We start from the raw sequence: 15,364 nt of genomic DNA on the forward strand, positions 1-15,364 counted from the left end.
CCAGCAATAAAACACTTGCGGGAGGATCTCAAAAGGGGGAGTAGCTAAATTCTCTGTTGGTGCTAGAAAATGTGGCAACACTTGCAGGCTACCTTGTGCGTGTTGGTTGTTAAGGTAAACAACACCTTTCACTGTGTGCTTTGATGTTCAGGGTGATAAATAAATCTGAGTCTGAAGCATCTGTGGGAGGAAGAGGTCTGTTGCAGTTTTAAGCTGGTACCTTGCATGAAGACTCAGATGCAGTCCCACAGACGCTGACTGACCACTGAGCACCTTTGCTAGATTGTCTGTTCCTCCAGATTCCAGCATCTACAGCCGCTCACGCCTCCACACAGAGCACCAGAGGTTGGGATTGAACCCAGGTCTCTGGTGCCGAGGCAGCAGCTCCACCAGCTGTGCCACCATGCTGCCCATTAAGAAAAGCTCAATTTGCATGCCTTTGTTATACATCCTTTGATACTGTCGCTTGATCCTCGCTTTTTCTAATGATTCCCCAACTTCCACATTCTTTCTGAAGGAAGTCCCAGACATCAGCCCTATGTGATACATACGATTTCACTCCTAAGAGACCTGCTATTAACTTGAGGTTCTGTTCGCGATTCACCAGCAAAGTAAATAATTTTCTCTATTCTATCAACTTGTTATTTTGTGCACCTGGATTATCTCGACCTCCACACTTGAGCTATGAGTTTAGAAGTTACAACACAGAAATTGCCAGCTTGTCTAAAGTTCAAATTCCTGAATGCTCCCTTTATGAGCACGAAAGGGCAAGAGATTCTGAAATCATGGGTCATTATTTGGAAGACTCATTTATCAAGTGTACTCCTGCAGTTTATAAGAGCCTCATTCAGAGCACTCTTTCTTTGAAGCAATCTTTAGCAAAATTGCCTCTGCTTCTGTAAATGATGTTTATGAGTGTTGGTATTTTCTGCAGCAGTTTATTTGGCTCTTTTGCTGTTCACCTTGTTTACGCAGGGCATAGTTGTGAATGAGCAAATCTCTCTTTCCCTAGACTTTTGATCAGACTGAGCTGTTGGAATGCATCAAAAAGCTGGTGCAGCTGGAGAAAGACTGGGTACCGTACTCCAAGGATGGAAGTCTCTATATTCGCCCAGTTTTTATCGGGACCGAGGTGAGAATTTCTGGTCTTGCATTTGTGTGTGTTGAGGAAGGGTGGGATAGTGAACCTGATGTTTGTCCAGCTTTGCTGCTGATTTGCCTTCTGATTCTATCTAAAGGAATCCCTTGGCGTGAAGATGCCGACGAAAGCGATGCTCTACGTGATCCTGTGTCCGGTTGGCTTGTACTTCAGCACAGGAACGTCAGACGCTGTGTCCCTGTGGGCGAACCCCAAGTATGTTCGAGCCTGGAAAGGAGGGACGGGCGACTGCAAACTCGGCGGGTGCGTAAGACAACCCAAGACAATTCAGAACATAAGGTCTGCTTTGACCCGGTGCCAGGCCCCGTGCTGTGGTGTGGAAGTCATGGGAGCCTAATGGGCACATTGCAAGCTCCCATCATGGCAATGAGGATTGGCCTCTGCTTGGGAATGATCATTGACTGGAAACATATCAGAACTGCCCTAGCACTCCTCATGGGTCCTTCATAGGGAAAGCAGATGGAGTGAGATCTTGGTTTAATGTGGATATCATATCAGACAGTGCTGTTGAGACCAAACTGGAAGGTACAGCGTTCAGGTGTACAGCCCATCTGAGCAACTCGTGTTATTTGGCTGCGTTTGTACTTTCTGCTTTGTGACGTACTTTTTCAGGAAATAGGCCAGGTTGAATTCTCCTAGGGTCTTGAAGTGCTTAGTTGCCACTCATCGAGAGAGTGGAAATGGGCAGTGTTTAGAAGGGAAGCAGTATCTTTGGGATGGATGCATCCAGTGTTGTAAAGATTAAATCATTCAGACTGGCTTTCTTTTCTGAAGCCCTTTGATGTAGGTTAGGCATTGATGTAACTGGGAAGTATATAACAATTTTAAAATTTGATATTTGAAACTTAAAAGAAGTGCAGATGCTGGAAGCCAGAAATGGAAACAAAGTACTCAGAAGGTCAGGCAGCATCTATGGATTGTGAAACGAAGTCAGTCTGAACTGTGGTGTTCTCTCTGTGGATGCTGCCTGGCCTGCTGAGTGCTTTAGGTATTTTGCTTTAGGGTAGGTAGTGGCAAACTATTGAGGAAGGCCAAAGTTTTGAAAGGAGAGCTTGGCTTCTTGGGTGGTGTAAGGAAGGGCTTACTCACACAAGGGGCAGTGAAATCCCTTGGAATTGAAAACTAGTGGAAATTTGTGGGAAATGAGATGGATTATTTTTGGTGAGATCGAGATGACTAAAATAATGGAACCAAGGCAGAAGCAGTGTTAAGTTCTGGTCAAAAACTATCTGTCTGAAGAGTCTGACATTGTTCCAACCTTGCTGCTGCCTAAAGATTTCCAGCATAACATCAGTGTTACCATATAAGGGAAAACTACTTGGAAGGATAAAGAGATATGAAACAGGTCAATTTGGGTCCGTTTTCACTGAGGTGGAGACAGAAAGAATAAGAGACCATCAAGGAGAGCAAGAGCGAGAATTATGAAGACAAAAGAGAACGCGGGTGCGTGTGTGTGTAAACAGACATATGGGTACTAATTCCACATTGACTGCCTGGTCTCCAGTAGTCTTGGACCTCCATTCCACTGGACTAACACCTCACTCTCTGAAGCCCCAGCGACAGCTGGTGTTCAACATCTACTGCACATAAAGATATTCCTCTCCCCAGAGCAGGAATGACTGCGAAGACTTGCTTTCCCGAATCACAGTGGCTACCTCAGAGAAAGACTTGATTCAGTGTCTAGCATGTGGAATGCTTTGGAGTTGAAAAAGATGCTTTATGAACAATATTTTGCACAGAACTTGGATTGCATTGTGCTCATTTTTATGGGTGTATGTATATGAGAAAGAGAGAGAATATAAGTATAGTGTGTGTGTGAATGTGTGTATGATGTGCATGTTTTGTGTGTAGGATTTGCATGTGTGTGTGAGTGGGAGAAATAAAGTGTGTGTGTGGCAGACACAGAGTGTCCATGTATGTGAAACTGAGAGAGAAACAGAGAGAAAGGATGTGTGTGTGTGTGTGTGTGTGTGTAAGACAAAGTGAGTGTGTGAGAAACAGTCTGTGAGAGAGAAGTAGAGATGTGAAACAGAGTGTGAGTACAAAGGGAATGTGTGTGCATGTGTGTGTGAGAAACAGAGAAGTGTGTGAGTGAGAGTGTGCGTATGTGTGTGAGAAACTGTGAGAGTGAGAGGGTGTGTATGTGTGTAAGAAACAGTGTACATGTGTGAGAGAGTGAGAGGGTGTGCGTATGTGTGTGAGAAACAGTGTATATATGTGAGTGAGTGAGAGGGTGTGTATGTGTGTAAGAAATAGTGTGTATATGTGAGAGAGTGAGAGGGTGTGCATATGTGTGTGAGAAACAGTGTATATGTGTGAGAGAGTGAGAGGGTGTGCATATGTGACAGTGAAAGTGTGTGAGAGAGCGTGTGGGGGGCACAGAGAGAGAGAGAGAGAGCAGAAAACTGGAAAAAAATCTTTCACCTGTCCCCCTGTGGTGAGCTAGACTAAGCTCCGCTGGACAAGTGCTAAGTAATTAAACCCTCTTACCATGCTCAAAGATCTATTACGTGCTTCTCAGCCCTGGTAGGGCAGACATTTTATAAAGCTAGGAGGTGCTTTTCCTTTGAATGTGGATATATTAGAATGTGAGAAGACTAATAATGTGAGAGTCCTGATGGCCCAAAAGCGGACTGTTCATTCATTTCCACAGATGCCGCCTGGCCTACTGAGTTCCACGAGCAATTTGTGTCTGTTGCTGATAATGTGAAGTGATGTATGCAAACACTACTTGATGAGCAGTGTGTCTTTGTGTGTGGTATTCCTGATGAGATAATGATTATGAGGTGTAGTGTGGAGCCAGAGTGTGCCACCATTGTTACTGGGGTGTGGAGGGAGATTTACATTAGAGAAGTTGACAACTTTGAATCAAGATAATAAATTATTTGATATGATCAGCAAAAGTTTCAACACCTTTGGAAGTACGAAGATTGCCTTAATTACTGTGAGACTTGCCAAATTTCAGAAGTTAATTGCAAGCCCCAATAGCTTTTATTAGACATCTTCTGCCCAATTAATTACCTTCTTCTGGAAAGGAGTGCCTTGCCTTTAAGAAAGAATGATATTTCTTTGAGCAGTTTAGATAAACTTTGATTCCGCCTCATTTCGTCGCTCACTCATGTCTCCAAAGAACTGATGCTGAGTGAGATATTAAGGAAGCAAGATTTAAAGAGTACAGAGAAAATTTACAAGGATGTCACCATGACTTGAGGACCTAGTTATAAGGAAAATTGATCGGGTTAGAATTTCATTCCCAGGATTGTAGGAGAATGAGGGGAGATTTGATAGAGGTATACAAAATTATGAGGGGTATAGATAGGATAAATGCAAGCTGGTTTTTTCCACTGAGGTTGGATGAGACTAGAACTAGAGGTCATATTTTAAGGGTGAAAGTGGAATGTTTAAGGGAAACATGAGCAGGATCTTCTTTACTTAGAGGGTAGGGCAAGTGTGGAACAAATTGTCAGTGGAAGTGGTGGATGCAGGTTTGATTTCAACATTTAAGAGAAGTTTGGTTAAGTACATGGATGGGAGGGCAGGTTGATGGGATTAGGCAGAATAATAGTTTGGCATGGTCTAGATAGGCTGAAGGGTCTTTTTTTTGCTCTCTATGAGATCGTAGATATAGACAGGCTCTTCAGCCCATTGAACTCACACCAACCATCAACCACTCATTGGACCTGTACAGTAATCATTACATTAATCCCATTTTATTCGCTATACATTCCCACCCCCACCCCCCCCAATTCAAGCACTCATCAACTTACAAAGGTCAGTTAACTTGTCAAACAACACGTCTTGCATGTTGGAAGAATCTGGACCTAAGGAAATCATGCAAACCTACACACTAGTGGCAATATGCAATGACTATTTAAAATACTAGCCTGCACAATGTTGGGATATAGGAGGAAACTGGAGCTGTCAGAGAAAGCCCACGGGGAGAATGTTGTATCCAAGTGCAGGATTGAAGCTGGATCCCGGTACTGTGAAGCAGCTGCTCTTCCTACTGTGCTATGACAATGTGCCACCTGGGCAGGGAGTTAGTGAGGAGGGGTCAAAGAGAGTGAGAGAGACGGGGAGGGAGGGAAGGAAATAGAGAGTGAGTTAGAGAGGGAGAGAGATAGAGAGCGCAGATTTTTGAATGGGATGAAAGGATGCAGGATACAAGAACAACTTCCTTGCAATTCTTCAGTTAATGGACTGGAAACTTTATTAATAGTCACAACAAAGAAATAAAATCTCAATGTATTTTCTCAAAAGAAGTGCTGGCAAATTGCAATCACTCCCTTGTGATTTACTAGGAATAACAGAATGGACTGATGAACTTAAATAAGATTTAAACTGAGCTCTTTATATAATTCCATTGAAGACACTAAAGCTACATTAACCCTGTGGAGATCATAACTGGGGTAAAGTAGACTCTTTTTATTTTGCCATTTCAAAGTAATATTCAGTTTTTGGAGAGGTACTAGTAAAAGGCTTGACATGTTAATGACAGAGTGAGGTGGCCACTTTATTAGGTATACCATACACCAGCTCATTCATGCAAGTATCTAATCAGTAATCATGTGGCTGCAACTCAATGCATAAAAGCATGCAGACACGGTCTAGAGGTTCAGTTGTTATGGGATCAAATATCAGGATGGGGAAGAAATGTGATCTACATGACTTTGGCCATTCGTTGGTGCCAGATAGGGTGGTATGAATATCTCAGAAACTGCTGAGCTCTGAAATTTTCATGCACAATAGTCTCTAGAGTTTACAGAGAACAGTGCAAAAAGCAACAAAAAAAAAAATCCAGTGAGCGGCAGCTCCCTGGGTGGAGAATGCCTTGTTAATGAAAGTTCAGAGGAAAATGGCCAGACTGGTTCAAGCTGACAGGAAGGTGACAGTAACTTCAATAACCACACATTACAACAGTAGTGTGCAGAAGAGCATCTCTGAACACACAACATTTTGAGCCTTGAAGTGGATGGGCTACAGCAGCAGAAGACTTGATGTTTTAGGAACAGCTTCTAACCTACCCCACCCCTCTGGCATCAGATTTCTGAATGGACAATAAACACCATGTACACATCCTGAACAATTTTACTCTTTTTGCACTACTTATTTAATTTAATTACTTTTTTTTAGAATTTATTTGTATGTTTTTTATTATTATGTATTTCTTTTCTTTCTTTTTCAATATTTTTATTGATTTATTGATTTTATTGATTTAAAGAATACCCAGTACAGGAGGATATATATCATATCAATTACAATATATTTGAATCACACTTATAGTCTCATTACCCCATATCATGTAAATTAAATTGAATCATAATATTGAAAAGTAATAATTCTATTATACAAAAAAAATCTAATTCCACTACCAAGCTGTTTGGTAAAAAAAGAAAAAAGGAAAAAAATCCTTATCATGTAGTAAAACATCTGTACTTAATAACAAATCAAAATTTTTGAAAATAATTCAAAAAAGGTCCCCACAATGTTAGAAAGTCTTGTCTTGATTCAGAAATTGAACAACAAATCTTCTCTAAACTTAAGCATGACATAACATCGCTTAGCCATTGAGCATGAGTAGGCGGAGCAACACCCTTCCACCTAAGCAACAATGCCCTCCCAGCTATAAAAGAAATAAAAGCCAAAATGTGCAGATCAGGTGTCTCCAAGGTAGTATCTTTTCCTCCAACAATACCGAATAAGGCAGTCAAAGGGTTTGGTTTAAAATTTACTTTAAAAAGTACAGAAAAAGTTTGAAATACTTCCTTCCAGTATTTTTCAAGACTTGGGCATGTCCAGAACATATGAATTAATGAAGCCTCTCCATTGTTACATCTGTCACAATAGGGAGATATATCTGAATAAAAACAAGACAGCTTATCTTTAGTCATATGGGCCCTATGGACCACTTTAAATTGCAGGAGGGAGTGATGGGCACACAACGATGAGGTATCAACCAATTTAAAAATTTCATTCCAAATTTACTCAGAAATTGAAGTTTGTTTCCAGAGATTTTAATTTTGTCTAAAGGAACATTTCTCATTCCCAAAAACATACCGTAAATATTAGATATTGATCCATTATGAAAAGGTTTCAAATTAAAAATTACATCTAATAAATTCTTAACAGGACTTTTAGGAAATGTATGTACTGTAATTGAGATTGCAGAAAGTCTCTAATTTGTAAATATTGTAAAAAGTGGGTTTTTGGTAAGCTATATTTAACTGACAACTGCTCAAATGAAAAGAGACTTCCTACAACAAATAAATCCTGGAAGCATTTAATACCCAGTCTATCCCAGTCTTTAAAAATTACATCAGTCATAGAAGGTTTAAAAAAAAGTTAGAAAAAATGGGACTTGAAAGAGAAAATCTCAATAAACCAAAATGTATTTCTGCATCCAAAAAAATTTCATGACATATGCCAGTGATATTAAACCTGACATACACTTGGTGGCCACTAAATTAGGTACATGTGGTACCGAATCCAAGTTAGGTTTTCTTACTGCAGCAGAATCTAAATGTAAAACAGTCATTGCAATAGCAGCTATTTAAATGTAGATTCTAAGTAGGCAGGAGAGATTACTGGCACAGTCAGGGAGGAAGTAGATGTGTGATAGTCAACAAGCAGTACTACAGAGATGGAGGGGGAGAGAATGGTTGATGCGAGGCCAGAATGCAAAAACGGAGAACGCGGCTCTGGTACAAACACAGACAGTGACCAAACTCAGTGTAATGTTGAGGGGATAAGAGGGCTGGATGGACTGTGTCCTGCTTGAAAGACTGACAGACGAGGGTGATATCCAGGTGGACGTGTGGTCCTCTCTGCACTAGGTCTGCTAAATAGGCGACCACCATTGTCCTTTCACGGTTGCTTTACCTAACCGTTTCCCACACACTGCGCCTGAACTTAGCAAGAGGAATCTGATTCATATTCCTTTTCAGATTTATTTATCACATGTATAGTACACACACAGTGTAAGGTGCCATTTGCGTTAACAACCAACATATCCAACGGTGTGTTGGGGCAGCCCCCACTTTGTGGTGCCAACATAGTATACCCACAATGTTTAGGAGAACAACAATGAAACAACAAAGCAGACCAAACCAAGCAAACCAAACTCCATTCCTCCCTCCCACCCACGAACATATACAGTCCTGTAACCGCAGAACAGGCTATTTTCCATCTCCATCCTCCAGCGGTCTCGTGAATTCACAGACTTTGGACCCTGATATCCCTAGCTTCCCCCATAAGTAGCAGCTGCTTCAACCTGCGGTCATCTTATTGGAACACAACATTTGATCTAGACATTGGAGAAATAGGCCCTTTGTTTCATCCATCATCCACTTTCACTAATCCCATTTTATTCACACCACTCTCCCATCTGCTCTTCTCACTTTCTACCACTCACCATCACACTAGCGGCAATTTACAGTGACCAACTAACCTGCCAACCTGCGAGACTTTGGGATGTGGGAGGAAACTGGAGAACCCACAGGGAGAACATTACAGATTGCACACAGAATTGAACCCTTGTCCCTGGTGCTGTGCGATAGAGGCTGTATCCACTGTGCCGCCCAGTAATTAGACAGCAACTTTAGAAAACAAAGCCTGGTTGTAACTCCTTGTTCTTTGTTTTAGAAATTATGGAGGTTCATTTTACGCACAGTCAGAAGCCGTGAAAGTGGGATGTCACCAGGTGTTGTGGCTGTATGAAAATGATGAGAGGATAACTGAAGCAGGAACGATGAATCTCTTTCTGTATTGGATAAACGAGCATGGAGGTATGGTGATGCAAAAACTGTGCTTCACTCTTTATCTTTGTGTTTTTTAATTAAGCGGCTGAGTGTCCATGGTAAGAATTCCATTTTTATAGCACCTTTCAGAGGATCAGGATATCCACAGAACATCAGAAATGGGAGCAGGAGCCATCTGGCCCTTTGAAACTGCTCCGCCATTCGGTAAGACCATGGCTGATTCAGTAAGATTGTGGACTCTGTTCCAGCTACTTTCTTTGCCCCTATAACTCTTAATTCTCCTTCTGTGCAAAAATCTATCTAACTGCATCTTAGTGCAAAAGTCTGTCTATTGTGTCATAAGCTCTAGTGGTTCTGCAGATGCTGGAAATCAAGAGCAACACAGACAAAATGCTGGAGGAGCTCGGCATGTCAGGCAGCATCAATGGAAATCAATAGACAGTCGTCATTTGGAGAAGAGACCCCTCTTCAGTCCTGATGAAGGGTCTTGGCCTGAATCATTTCAATGGATGCTGTCTCACCTATTGAGTTCCTCCACCATTTTGTGTGTCACTGTTGTGTCATAATGTGTTCCATCACCAATAAGATCATTTTGATGTGAGATCCCTATTGTAATGTGGGAAATGCAGGAACATATTTGCACAAAGCAAGATCCAGAAAACAACAATAACCAGAAAGTAAATGTTGGTGAATGTTCTTGAGTAAATACAATTCATTAGGCACAGGAGAATTGCCCTGCTTTTCACTGGATGGTGTATTTTGTGGTTTCATTGCATAGCAGAGCGGTGTTTCATATTAACATCTGGGTAGAGTATGTACGCTCTCCCTGTGACCCTGTGAGTTTCTCCTGAGCATTCTGGTTTCCTCCACATCTCTAAATTCCACTGGTGGGTTAATCAGTGGGTGGGTGTTAGGAGAATCAAGAGAATGTAAATGGATATATGAAAGAACATAGGTTACAGGAAGATAAGTAGGGAATAGGATTTTTCTGCGATCCAGCACAGACTTAATGGGCTGTAGGGTCTCTGGTATAATAGGAAAATAAGGGGATTGTCAGTTTTTCTTATTTACTAAATAAACTTTATAAATATGTTGGTATTGTACATATATTAAAGTGGAAAATGTACCTTGGGCATCTCTTCTTAGTGATCGCTGGACTAGGGTCCTTCTAGTAATAATCAGGCTGTTGTCAGTAATCATCAGACCATCATATCATCACTGATCTCATCTCCTCCTGGAGATCTCTGTCTTTCAATCCAGCACTGCCTGTTTCTATCTCCAACCCAGTAGTCCAGAGGAGGGGCCTCGACCTGAAACATTGGCTGTCCAGTTCCCTCCATAGATGCTGACAGACGCCTCCATCATTTGCTGTGCTGCTCAGTAAGGTCATTGCTGCTTTCACTCTAGCTACTCTAACTCCGTACAACAAAGGCTTATGAAAACAGGCAACATCCCAGCTGTAAAGTGAACTATCTGGAACTCTGGCCAAGCTGTTCTCGTACCGTTGTAATACTGGCATCCGCCTGACAATGTGGAAAGCTCCCCCCATTGATAATCAGTGCACATCCCAACAGAAGAAATTAATTCAGGGTAATTATTGCCCAATCAGTCTACTCCTTACCAACAGCACTGCTGGACACTGTCGTTATGAATGCTACCATGTGGTGCCTAGTACTAGTGTGATAATTTGAGTATGTTGCTCACCTAAGGGGTTATTACCCCTTAGTGGAGAACACCTGTGCATGACTTTGTTTAACATGGACAGGCAGGCAGATCAGGGTCAAGGTCCAATGGCAAGAAGACTGGGGACCCTTCACTGCTGCAGCCTTCACTGCCGTAGTGGTGTGCCACCATCTTCTGCCAGATCCGCTGCTGAGGACTTGGTTAGATAGTTCTTTGTCTGCGTTACCCCTTGACCTTACCGACACGGTTGACCCTACCGGGAGCTAAGCTCCAGGTGGCATCACTCTCGGGATCTCAGGAGATCTCAAGCCTCTCCACCACGACGAGGTGACAATCCTCGGAGAAGATATGGTACATAGCAATAGCCGGTTCACCAATGCCCAGTTTACATTCACTGGAACCACTTGGCTCCAGATCTCATCATGGCCATGGTCCAAACATGGATTAGAGAGCCCAATCCTGGAGATGAGACAGGAGCGGCTGCCTTTGACATTAGGGCAGCATTTGACCTAGTGTGGCATCAAAGCAAAGATAGGGTCATTGGTGTCATACCTTACACAGAGGGAATGGGTTGTCATCTCCAAAGTCAATCTTCCCAGTTTGTGGGCATTTCTGCAAGAGTTCCTTGGAGAAGTGTCCGAGTCACAACCTTATTCAACCACTTTATCAATGACCTACTTCTGTGATATCAGATATGGGGATGTTCATGGATGATTGTATAAGTAGGGATGGGCAAAAATTGATGCCCTTTTCCAGCAGCACCAGATTCCAAGAATCAATAAATAGATGAAAGGATGTGTCTTCCTATTAAGTTACTGCATGGCTTATGTGAGCCTCAGCTTCATCCACCCAGTATCACTCAATGTCCTGTGGTAATGTAACCGTAAGCTCAGATCAAAGCAAATTAACTTATTGTCGTTGGTTGGTTGTCCATTGCACTTGATGATGACAGTTAGATTTATGCAGTTAGATATGTGAGCTGCACCAAGAAATCTGCGAGGGAACGTCTGTAAGGTGGGACAGCTGTTGCACTGGGGCAGTTCCACTTGTCGACCTCAGAAGCCCAGGTATAGTGGTACAAGTAATCTTCGTAGCTGGGGTCTTCCTTGGTTGAAGTAGATGACCATGACTTCTTTTGTCCCTTGTCATGCTCCTTGTTCTCCACAAAGCTTTGCAGAACTGCTTTTGGGGCCCTTAGATCTCACTGAAGATCTGAGCTGACCAGTTTGTCTAAGTTGACTTTGTACGCTAGAACCCATCACACTGGTAGCAGGTGGTCCTCATACCCTGCTGTGATAGGGCACGTACACTAGGGTGCAATGAAGGTACTTGATCACATGAAGCTCACTGTGTAACCAGTAAATTATAAATAAAAACAATAAATACAATGATGAGCACAAAACAACAGAATGCTGTGAAGAAAAATGTTGATAAGTAAGAGAAGCTAGAGGGCATTTAAGATATAAAGCAGAGTTTTAAGTAGTGAAAGGGAGGTTTGCCTGATTTCCTCATAAAGAGGTTGTTCACTTAATATCCCCATTCCTTTGCCATTTTTTGGTTGTGGTGAGTCCATTTCCTGAGAAGCAGTATATTCATGAATTCAGTTCCCAAAGCTAAAGTATCAGAAGGTAAATAAAAGCCAATTTAATCCCATGAAGTGTAAAGGGGGCTGGCTGCATTGTTTCTCTCCATTTCATTATAAAATTAACTGTTCTCTTTTAATCTTTCCCTTGTGGTGGTGCCTTTAATAAAACCTGCTTGATCTTCCCCAGCTGGACACAGTAACATATTCCCTAATCTGGCGGCAAAGGTTTTACAGAAAGTTGGAATTGATAAGGGACGCAAGATACATGTGTAATTACCTCACAGTGGAAAACTGTACTAGTTACAGTAATGCAGAGTTTAATGCTACGCTCTGTCTGTTAGCAGACTACTTACTACAGCTTAATTAACAATGTGTGAGAATTGTTTCATCAATGCAGGAAAGAAAGAACTCTTAGAAATTAGCTGGTAGGAATCATTCAAGGGTAGCATGTGACAGCTTACTCTACATTTCTCCTGTAGCATGCCTGAAGTCACTTATTACTCTTATCACCATAACAGCATGCATTCCTATAGCACCTGTTATACTGTCCCAAAGCACTTCGCAGCCAATGAGCTACTTATTTTGAGGAACAGCCTATGTTGTAATGTGATAAGAATGGCCGGTGATCATTGTCCATTAACTCTCCACAAATAGCAATGAAACAGAGGAAGAAATTGGGTGTGCCTTAAGATGAGTAAGTGGTGCTGCTAACTGTGAGTTGAGGTGTGTTGTAAGGGGGAGGTGAAACAGTTTGGTGCATCTTCTCACTGCTACCATCAGGAAGGAGGTACAGGAGCCTTAAGTCCCACACCACCAGGTTCAGGACCAGTTATTACCCCTCAACCATCAGACTCCTGAACCAGCATGGATAACATGTACGATGGTTGTTTGTCCATCTTCGTGTGTAGTCTTCCATTGATTCTATTGTGTTTCTTTGTTTCTACTGTGAATGACAAACTTCTATAGATGTATGGTGGAGAGTATATTGACTGGTTGCATCATGACCTGGTATGGCAGCACCAATGTCCTTGAATGGAAAATCCTAAAAAATGTAGTGGATACAGCCCAGCCCTGTCCACCACTGAGCACAAATACACCTAACACAGTTGTAGGAAAGCAGCATCAGCATCAATGACCCTCACCATCCATGCCATGCTCTCTTCTCACTACTGCAATCAGGAGGAAAGCGCAGGAGCTTTAGGACCCACCCCACCAGGTTCAGGAACAGTTATTACCCCTCAACCATTAGGCTCTTGAACCAGAGGGGATAACTTCACTGCAGCTGTACTTCAGACATCTTCTGCTGACTGGAACTTGGACTGTACTTCTGATGTGCAAACTGTCTAGGTCATGAGCAGTTCAGAGAAACAGAACCCAGCCATAACCCGGAGAGTATGTTAGAATTTATTGAGTTTGCAAACAACAGAATAGATAAAGGGCATTGTGTGGATTGGTGGACTTTTAAGAAGCACAGGATTAGAGTACATGGGGATGAGTAGACACGGATTCACATTTACCTTGACCATTCCATGCTGCCCTGGGCTGACTCCCATCTTCAGCCATCAGTAATTGCTGTTCACTACATTTCTTCTGCCTATCATTTTTGATACCAAGACGCATTCCACATTGTTGTAGTCCTCTTGACATCAGTCCATTATCTCTGAAGGCATCAGAATTGATGTACTGAGGGACCTTGATGGTCCATGTTCATAACTCCCTGACAGTGGCCGCACAAGTTGATCAGGGTGGGAGAAAGGCTTTTTATGGTATACAGTCAGACCTCCTTATCTGCGAGTTCCACATGCGCGAATTCAACCAACCGCGAATCACAAAAACCCGGAAGTGTTCTTCCAGCACTTGTTGTTCGAGCATGTACAGATTCTGTTTTTTCTTATCATTATTCCCTAAACAATGCAGTATAACAACTATTTTACATAGCATTTACATTGTACTAGGAATTATAAGTAATCTAGAGATGATTTAAAGTATACGGGAGGATGTGCGTGGGTTATCGTGGATTGGGATCGAAAAAAAATCGGAAGTTCTTTTACTAAGTAAGTCGGAACAGGTACATCCGGTATCATTTAGCGTCAGTTAGTCAAATGTTTGTCTTAGTAAATAGTATATATTTTACCTTTCTATGCATATAAAACACTTGAGAACATATGTTTCAGTGCCGGGATTGGGAAGTTCCCGAGTTCGATCCAGTGACAGACCGCTCCCGAGGGCACTCTCCGCCGTGCCAGGTTGATGTGGAGGATCAAAAACCCAAAACCCAAAAATTAAACCACTGTGTTGCTTAGTAATAATTGTAGCTTTCATTGGGGCACGGCCTTTCTCACTTTATCCTTTGAAATTGTTCTGATCGTTGACCGACGTAGCCTAACGCTTTTCCAATGACCAATGGAGTTTCACCTCTTTCTGATTGCTTTATTATTTCCACTTTACTTTCAATCGTGATCGTGATTATTTTTGTGAACAGAAACACAGCGGATTCAGACCTCTGCCGCCGGGTCCTAATGTCCACCGCACTGAGACAGGTTAAATAAGGTCTGGGGTTCCGCTGGGTGCTAAGGTCCACCGCATTGAGACAGGTTGGATAAGGGACTTGAGCATCCGCGTTTTTTGGTATCGGCGAGGGGTACCGGAACCAATCCCTCGCAGATAAGGAGGGCTGACTGTACTTGCTTTTATTCCTCGAGGACGAAACTCAAGACTAAGGAAGTTACCTTTAAGCTTTATAACGCTCTAGTTAGGCCACATCTGGAGTATTGCATTCATTTCTGGTTACCTCATTATAGGAAGGACGTGGAGACTTTGCAGAGGGTGCAGAAGCTGCTGTTTAGTGCAGAGGACATGTGCAATAAGGAGAGGTTGGACAACTTGGGTTGTTTACTCCGGAGCAGCGGAGGCTGAGGGGAGACTGAGAGAAGCTCGTAACATTCTGAGAGGCATAGGTAGAGTAGATAGCTGACATTTTTTCCCCGGGGGAAAGGTCTAATATTGAAGGTCGAGCCTTTAAGGCAAGAGGAGGAAAGTTCAAAGAACATGTGCCCGGTGGCTGACGCATGCTGCCAGGATGGTGGGGGCAGATATGGTCGAGGTGCTTTAGAGGCTCTTTGACAGGGACATGAATATGCAGAAAATGAAAGGATAACGACCATTGTGCAGGCAGATTAA

At 42.4% G+C, this 15,364-nt stretch overlaps 1 protein-coding gene across 1 annotated transcript in view; it reads left to right on the forward strand.

The window, feature by feature from the left end:
- The window catches only part of bcat1 (branched chain amino-acid transaminase 1, cytosolic), a 108,895-nt gene that overhangs the window by 57,358 nt on the left and 36,173 nt on the right, over window positions 1-15,364 (forward strand). The window contains exons 5-7 of the mRNA XM_073066067.1: window positions 1,013-1,132; window positions 1,239-1,402; window positions 8,801-8,943. Coding sequence (XP_072922168.1) covers window positions 1,013-1,132; window positions 1,239-1,402; window positions 8,801-8,943 — 427 coding nt within the window. The remainder of the gene's footprint in view (window positions 1-1,012; window positions 1,133-1,238; window positions 1,403-8,800; window positions 8,944-15,364) is intronic.

Source organism: Hemitrygon akajei, chromosome 14 (assembly GCF_048418815.1).
Source record: "Hemitrygon akajei chromosome 14, sHemAka1.3, whole genome shotgun sequence".
In the NCBI taxonomy this organism is placed as follows: Eukaryota; Metazoa; Chordata; class Chondrichthyes; order Myliobatiformes; family Dasyatidae; genus Hemitrygon; species Hemitrygon akajei.